This window comes from Callospermophilus lateralis, chromosome 3, assembly GCF_048772815.1.
Source record: "Callospermophilus lateralis isolate mCalLat2 chromosome 3, mCalLat2.hap1, whole genome shotgun sequence".
Taxonomy (NCBI): Eukaryota; Metazoa; Chordata; class Mammalia; order Rodentia; family Sciuridae; genus Callospermophilus; species Callospermophilus lateralis.
The window spans coordinates 11,927,268-11,935,286 of NC_135307.1; the positions used below are offsets into that span (position 1 = coordinate 11,927,268).

An 8,019-nucleotide genomic window follows, 5' to 3' on the forward strand; every position below is an offset into this window, starting at 1 on the left:
AGGGGGACCTGAAAGGGAAAGGAAGGTTTTAGACACAGCGCGACACGGTGCCCCTCCCCTGCACATCCTGCCCGGAAGCCAGGGGTCTTCCTGTTCCTGCACCCCCAGTATCCCCTAGAGGTGGACCAGAGTTTCTTCCAGCATGTCTTATAACTAAGAGGTGTTGTACTCGTCTGCAGGGGCTGCTTTAACAAGCTGTTAAAGTGCTGCATTTAAACCACAGAAGCTTTTACCTAGCAGCTGTGGAAGCTGAAGTCCACAATCAAGGGGTGGGTAGAGCTGACTCCTCCTGAGGCCGTTGGGAAGAGTCTGCTCCAGGCCTCTCCCCAGCTCCTGGTGGTTGCCGGCCGTCTTTGGCTTTGCTCAGTTGGTAGGCTACCACCTGCAGTCTGCCTTGTCCGTGTGTCTCTGTGCCTAAAGCTCTTGTTTTATAAGGATCCCAGTCATACTGGATTAAGAGCCTAGTCTAATGACCTCATCTTAACAAATTATATCTGTGATGATCCTATTTTCAAACAAGATCCCCTTCAGGGGTCCTAGCAGCTGAAGGTTCAGCGTATAAATTTGGAGCAAAAAACAAGTCTACCCATAACAGATGGTTCCTAAACCTCCACATCAATCAAAGATGGGGGCTCCAGCCACTGCACGTTGACAACGTCGGGCCTTGCAGACAGCAGAGTCTTGGTGGAGACGTGGAGACAGATCCATGCTCCCTCCTCTCCTCCCAGGACCCATCAGTCCTGTCGCTTTGTCCTCACCCATGGGCCCCTCTCATCTGCGCCACCCGGTGGGTGACCCTCACATCCAGCTAAGGAAGCATCAGGAGGGCCCAGGGACTCCTCTTTCCCGTGGGGCTGACGTGAGGCTTTGCACATCATCCTTTTCCTTCTGGAAGATGAAATTCTAGGTCAAGGCTGTGCCTAGGTGTGAGGCAGGCCCAGTGCCACTCATTGTCACTGACCAAGTGTCCTGACCACTTGTTCCACAGCCCTCTTCTCCATTTATAGTGACATATACATTAGCTCATTTAACTAGTGCAGGCCACTCCAACTGGACCTGAAGCTTGTGGGGTTGGGAATTGGGATTTTTTTCTTCTCCCCACTAGAAATTCAATACCGGGTTCATTTCTTGAGTCAGATAGATCTTGAGAGGAAATGGAAAGAAGGAAGGAGGAAGGAAAGAGGGCGAGAAGGTAGAGGAGATAGGAAGGGAGGGAGGCAGGGAGGGGAGCAGGATAAACTATGGAAGATTTTTTTGTAGCCCGGAGTCCTTTACTCAAAAACCTCTATCACACGTGGAGCAGAGAGAGGGCTGCTGGTCTTCCCCAAGCCTGGGAGGACTGTCATCTACCACTTGTCCCCTGCAGTGTGCCAATGGCACCCTTGTGGGACAGTCTGAATGGTGAGGTTGTTGGGCAAGCAGGGGGGCAGATGAAGTCGCTTGTGAAGAGGAAGACTGACGTGTTCGCCTCTTGCTTTCAGAGGATGGGGCCGGCTAGGCTGTGGCTGCTGGGAGCCGGGATCCTGGCCTCTGTCCACTGTCAGCCCTTTCCTGCCCATGGAGATAAGAGCCCAGGGGCACATCAGCCCCCCAGCCATCAGCTCTCAGAGCCAGCTCCTGCCTACCACAAAGTCACACCCACCATTACCAGCTTTGCCTTGCGCCTATACAAGCGGCTGGCGGCGGGCACCCCAGGAAACATCCTCTTCTCGCCCGTGAGCCTCTCCAGCACCCTGGCCCTGCTCTCCCTTGGGGCCCAAGGTGACACCTCAACACAGATCCTGGAGGGCCTGGGCTTCAACCTCACGGAGACCCCAGCAGCCGATGTCCACCGGGGCTTCCAGAGCCTCCTCCGCACTCTTGACCTGCCCAGCCCCAAACTTGAACTAAAAGTAGGGAGCTCCTTGTTCCTAGACAAGCGACTCAAGCCCCTGCAGCACTTTCTGGACAGCACCAAGGAGCTGTATGGCGCTTTTGCTTTTTCTGCCAACTTCTCGGATCCGACTACCACCTGGAGGCAGATCAATGAGTACGTGAGAAAGCAGACCTACGGGCACGTCACGGACGGCCTGCCGCAGTTCAGCCAGGACACACTCATGGTTCTCTTGAACTACATCTTCTTCAAAGGTGAGGGCTCGCTCAGACACAATGACTGCCTCCTCCTCCGTGAGTAGACACTGTCACCACAGAGAGGTGACCAAACATTTTTTTGCCAGCCTTGGGGGATGCTTTTAGCCTCTTGGGAAAATCTGTGAATGACAGCTTTCCTACCCTTGGGTAGGTCATGTCCCACGTGGGTTGGAAGCAAGTAGTGGCAACAGAGCTCAGAGGGACTCACGCTTTCAGGTGGGTGTAGGCGCCCTGAAGCTCTCGGAGGAGATGAGCATCCATGCAGACTTGGGGAGCAAGGGGAGGCTCCCCAGAAATGCAGGCTTCTGAGTGGAGACCTGAAGAGTGAATTGGATCTGCTCAGGTAAAGTTTCAGAGAAAAGAAAGACCAGGAATTCCAGTCTTAACAGTAGAGTGACATGATCGCGTCTGTTTGGAAAGAGCAAGTGTGGCTGGGCATGAAGGTGGGACCTGACCCAGCTACTTGACTGAGGTAGGAAGCAGGAGTTTTGAGACTAGCTCAGGCAGGACAGTGAGACCCAGATTTAAAAAAAACAAAGGAGCAAGACGAGCCTGGATACAGCGTGGAAATGGTTTGGAGTAAGGACGGGAGGGGAAAGACAAGTTAGGCGTTTCTCAAAGTGATGCTAACCTTGATAAACCTGTGGCTTTGGAAGTAGAATCTGCAGTATTTGGTCATTGATTGAGGGTCTCTGCATAAGCTGGTCATCTAGGGGTCGCTGGGCTGAGGGCCTATTCAAGTGGCTTGGAAATAACCTGAGCTGTGCCGTCAGAATCAGGCCACTGATCTCAGCTTAGATACTTCCTGGCTTTGTAAATGGCATGTTTACAGAAATGCACAAGCCTCAGTTTCCCCATTCCCGAATAGGGGATGATGACACTTGTTTCTTGTTAATTTTTGTGATGATTTAGAGACAAAGCCTCACCCATGGAAGGTGCTTAGTGGATGGGAATGCATTGTGGTCTCGAGAACTAAATTCCTCTGAAAGCAAGACCAACCATAGGCCCCTGGAACTCAGACTCTGCTGACACTCTAGTGGCTAAGCCCTGGCCTGGATTCTGGCCTCCTGGCTCTGCCCCCAACCAAGCTACTTCTTCACCTCACACTTACACACCCAAGGGAAAGTCACCAGGCCAGTGGGGCTTTGTAGACAGCCGCCCAGAGCCGCTCTCCTGGGACGTGTGCTCATGTGTTATGGATCTTGTGTCCCCAGCCAAGTGGAAACATCCTTTCGATCGCTACCAGACCCGGAAGCAGGAAAACTTCTCCGTGGATGACAGGACCTCTCTCCGCGTCCCCATGATGCAGCAGAGGGAGATGCACAGGTTCCTCTATGACCAGGAGGTGGCGTGCACCGTGCTGCAGATAGAGTACAGTGGCAATGCTTGGCTGCTGCTGGTGCTCCCTGACCCCGGCAGGATGAGGCAGGTGGAGGCCGCTCTGCAGCCAGAGACCCTGAGAAAGTGGGGACAGCTGTTCCTGCCCAGGTAGGTGCCACATGGAAGGGTTCTGGCAGAACAGGTCTTGGTCAACTCCTGTCCCCAAACGCTAAATTCCAAGTTTGACTCTGTCTTGCCCTTTACTGACTCTGGGATCCTGGGCAATTTTCTCGCCTCCTTGGGCCTCAGGTTTCCTCTGAGGACTTGATTCCTCCTGAATTGCATTGCTTGGAGGATTAACTGAGTCCATAGTTAGACTGATACCTGGAACCTAAGTGCTCACGGGATGTGGACCATGATCCCTCCACCGGGTGTCCTGACCCCAATCTCATTTCCCCTGGCTTCCCTCGTTCTTCACATAGTAATTTAATATCACACAATAATAAGGTGTCACCAAAATACCAGATAAAGGACGATCATTAAGAACAATCATTAGGTAAAGAAAATGTGGTATATATCCACAGTGGAGCTGTACTTGGCCATGAAGAATGAAGTTACGGCATTTGCTGGCAGATGGATGAAACCCGAGAAGATCGCGCCGAGTGAACTAAGTCAGCCTCAGAAAGTCAAGGGTCAAAGGTTCTCTCTGACACGCAGAAGCTGGACAGAAAGACCAAGAAGACACCAATGGCACAGAGAGCGTCTGGCAGGAATCTCAGGAAGAGGGAGAATATTGGAATAGAGAAAGGCGACCGAGGCGGGGAAGGAGGGGTGGGAAAGGGGAATGCTGTCCCCTCTCACTTGCTTTTAGACTGTGGTTCCGTCACTGCGTCACTGCGTCACTGCGTCACTGCGGTTTCAGCTTCTTCTGATTCCCGAGGTCCCCCTCACTGGCCCACCCTTCTCAGGATGCGTCTTCCTTTATGGAGCGACCTGGGATGGAATCTGGTCCTGAATTCTAGATACCTTAGCTGCAAAGAAACCGGCCCCACACTAAGCAGCCCGAAGGCCAGCTGTTGCCCCTTGCTGTCGCCTGGTTCCCACTCCTGGGAAAGATGGGGGCTGGGCTGGAGCCATGGAAGCCTCCTTCGCGTGTGTCTGGATTGGGCTGGGTTGGCTGGAGGGGATCCGGGGGCCGGCTTCTCTTCCTGCAGTGTGTCCCGCAGGCTAGCCTGAGCGGAGCAGCTCAGTGTGACACTGTGTGGCCCCTCGCAGCTCCAAGGGAAGGGACCTGAAAGGAAGTGAAGGCTCGCGCCCTCTGAAGGGTTAGGTCCATAAGTTAGCAGCGTCCCTCCCGCCGTGTCACACTGGCTGGAGAGTCACGAACCCCACCCAGATTCAAGGGGAGAGCTCATACCCATCGCCACGACCCAGTAGGTGCCAGTCCCTCCTTGTGCCACTGGTGTCTTCTCTCAGAGCCCCACCCACACCGAGGTATCAGAGTAGAGAGAGGGCATTTTATATTGGGGCAGAAATTAAAGCACCCAGTAAAAGAGATGCTGTCGAGGGGAAAGGCCAGGATTTAAGGAATTTTCTGAACCCCTTAAAGCTCCAGTCAGACCCGGATTCCAGCCCCATAGTTTTAGGTTCCCACAGGGTGAGCCTGCCCCTCTCCCCCACTGCAGGAGGGAGTACCATAGAATCTTCTGGATTGAGTAGGTTTTCCCTCAAAAAGGGTTTGCTTTGACTTCTCGAAATGAGTAAAACTCTACTCATTGTCCCCCTCCCCCTCCACCTCTCCCCCACCAATGTCCTGGGCCTTGCCCACCCAAGATCTCGCTGTGAAAAATGTGTCAAGAAGGCCAAGATGTCCTTCCACTTCAGTTAGCCCCTGGACCCTCCTATGGCCTAGGGATCAAACTGGTAACAATAATGATCAACCTAAGATTGATCTTCTAGAGACATAAGTTTCCAAATTAGTTATTAACTAGTCAAATCCATAGGTGCCCTGGCAATCATCAACCAATAATTAAGAAAAGAATAATCCCAAGGAGAAAAGAATGGATTTACTGTGGGTGGGAAGAATCTTCTGAGTTGACCCCAGGAAGTGTGGCCATCTGATAGCCCAGGAGGCCCAGTTGCAGGAGGGAGTTACCTGTTCATTGTGACTCACATTTTGCACACCTGCTGTGCCACGGGATCCTCACAGCAGCCCGTGGAGTGGGCATCTCTGCACCATTTCAGACAGTGGGGAGATGGTGGTGGCCTGGGCGAGGGGAAGGCCAAGAGATGGAGTGAGGACACGGTTTGGAGGTTGAGCCACTGAAATCGCAGGTGAATGAGATGTGGGGGTGGGAAATGTTACCAGCACTGACTTCGCACAGCCATCTGTGGATCCCATCAGTGAAGCCATTCAAAACGCCACTCCGGAGAGCCTTCCACAAGGGGATAAAGAGGAGGACAGGGGGCCATGTCAGGAGCCGTTGCAGGTCCAGCCCCAGACACTCCATGAGGCCTGCAGCGAGGGAGCTCTGTCTAAGGAGGTGGAGTGTCCCCCACAGCAGGTGTGTCACGGAGGACTGCTTGCCCCCCACACTAGGAAACACTTGTCCCTCCACGGAGCAGGCTGCCGAGAGAAGGGCAAGGGCAACACTTACAAGATGGTACATTTCTCTGATTCTCTCTTCAGCCTGCTCGACTTGCACCTGCCGAGGTTTTCCGTTTCTGCCACATATAACCTGGAAGAGATTCTTCCCCAAATCGGGCTCGACAGCATATTCAGCTTGGAAGCAGACCTCTCGGGGATCACTGGGCGGCTCAACAAGACCATCTCCAGGGTAAGGCAGTGGAGGTGCACGGGTGAGATGCAGGGACACTCCCTTCTCACATGCTGGGAAATCAAGTCCTCCAGTCTGTTCCCTATGCGGGGCCTGCAAAATCGCATTCTTTATAGCTTCCTTTCATGGACAACTCCCTTCCCACCTCCCCTTCTCCTAGATCTGTGTTGTCTGTGCAGGAATAGTGTTCTGCATAGAGCAGGTACTCATTAGAGGTGATTCCTGGGGCCATAATTTTCCCAGGTGTGGGATAGCTTTGTTTTGATTCCTAGTATGTCCTCTTACTGGGGCAGCTGTGGGACTCTACCTGCCTTCGTTATGGCTATGGGTAATAGTGGGACAAAAACAGGCGGTATATCATTCAGCTTTGCTGCGGTAACAAACAACCCCTACATGAGCTACATATCTGCTTCCCATGACTGCTTCCCTCAGGGATATAGGGGAAAGGAGAAGCCCCTGTCCTCTTCTGTTCTCACAGAAGAGGAGGAAAGCAAGAGAAAAAGTGCAACAGCTCATTAACACTTGTCCCCATGCCTGGCCTGTGTCATGGCAGTGCCCAGGCCATTTGCTCGATTGGGTTCCACTTTCATGATCCCGGTCCATGGAATGGGGAGACAGTCAAGGCCCCTCTCTGAACTTTGGTTAGGGGCATGGAGTGGGTGTGTGTGTGTGTGTGTGTGTGTGTGTGCGTGCACATGCACCTTCGTGGTGCAGCAGGAGGGTGAAGAAGAAGGAAAAGAAATAGTCAAGTGTCTTAAAGAGGCTTTTGCACAGTACCTTTAAGTGCTTGTCTTTTCCTAGAACCTTTTGGAAATAAAAGGAAACAACATCAAGGCCATTTTTTTTTTTTTTTTTAAATCCAGCTTCTTTTAAAGGCTCAGAACCCTTTCTTCCTGGGAAGTTGTGTGGAATGAGGTTAGAAAGGAAGTTCCTCTCCTGGAAGCCAGTGGGGGGCTGGGTGACCCTGAGCTCTTTAGACCCCCGAGGTGGGCTGGGCTGGGGCCTCTAGGCCTGGGCCCGAGGCTTTGCAGCCCAGAGAACACAGGCGGCCCTAGTCAGGCTGAGGCCCCTTTGTCTTTCTGCCTGAGGGTGACGTCACTTGTGGGCAGGGGGTGGTGGTGCACCCTCAGGAGAGAGAAAATGGAGAGAGAAGGGAATGGAGCGAAGGCTGGAGCGGCTTCCTAGGCAGGCAGGGCCCCTGGGGCCTGATCCGGTGGCTTCCTCCCCAGTGTCCAGCAGGCAGCCTCTGCCCTCAAAGACCACCGAACTGAGCCGTCTCTGTCTCTTCCCTCCTTCTAGGTGTCACACAAGGCCGCAGTGGACATGAATGAGAAGGGGACCCAGGCAGGGGCCGCCTCTGGCCTCCTCTCCCAGCCCCCGCCCCTGAACACGACGTGGGTCCCCCAGGCCCATTTCAACAGGCCCTTCCTGCTGCTGCTTTGGGAGGTGACCACCCAGAGTTTGCTCTTCCTGGGAAAGGTCGTGAACCCAGTGGCAGGGTGACGGGGTGGGAGGTCCCAGGGACTCTCCCCCCACCAACAGGAAGGCTGGGCCTCCTGCACTGTGGGAGGGCAGACCAGCTCGTGGGTGTGCAAGGTACTAATAAAGTTGGCCCTGGGTGTCACGAACCCTGAGGAGCCCTGCTTAGGAGGGAGGCCGAGTCCGCGAGCAGCTCGAGCCACGCGCCCTCCGATCCGCTCAGCTCTGGAGTTAACTGTGGCTGAAAGTTGGA

General features: G+C 53.7%; 1 protein-coding gene across 1 annotated transcript; it reads left to right on the forward strand.

The window, feature by feature from the left end:
- Positions 1-1,484: 1,484 nt before the first annotated feature.
- Serpina11 (serpin family A member 11) lies at positions 1,485-7,816 on the forward strand. The gene is made up of 4 exons (XM_076847989.2): positions 1,485-2,127; positions 3,345-3,618; positions 6,140-6,287; positions 7,587-7,816. Exons 1-4 carry the CDS (start codon positions 1,485-1,487, stop codon positions 7,788-7,790), a joined length of 1,269 nt encoding a protein of 422 aa, XP_076704104.2. The 3' UTR covers positions 7,791-7,816.
- Positions 7,817-8,019: the final 203 nt, after the last annotated feature.

Excerpts from the sequence above, each read along its gene's own strand:
- Serpina11 (XM_076847989.2), top strand. The coding sequence starts at position 1,485 with ATGGGGCCGGCTAGGCTGTGGCTGCTGGGAGCCGGGATCCTGGCCTCT. Across the intron at positions 2,128-3,344 it reads GAACTACATCTTCTTCAAAG|CCAAGTGGAAACATCCTTTC; the intron begins GTGAGGGCTCGC and ends TTGTGTCCCCAG. Across the intron at positions 6,288-7,586 it reads TCAACAAGACCATCTCCAGG|GTGTCACACAAGGCCGCAGT; the intron begins GTAAGGCAGTGG and ends CCCTCCTTCTAG.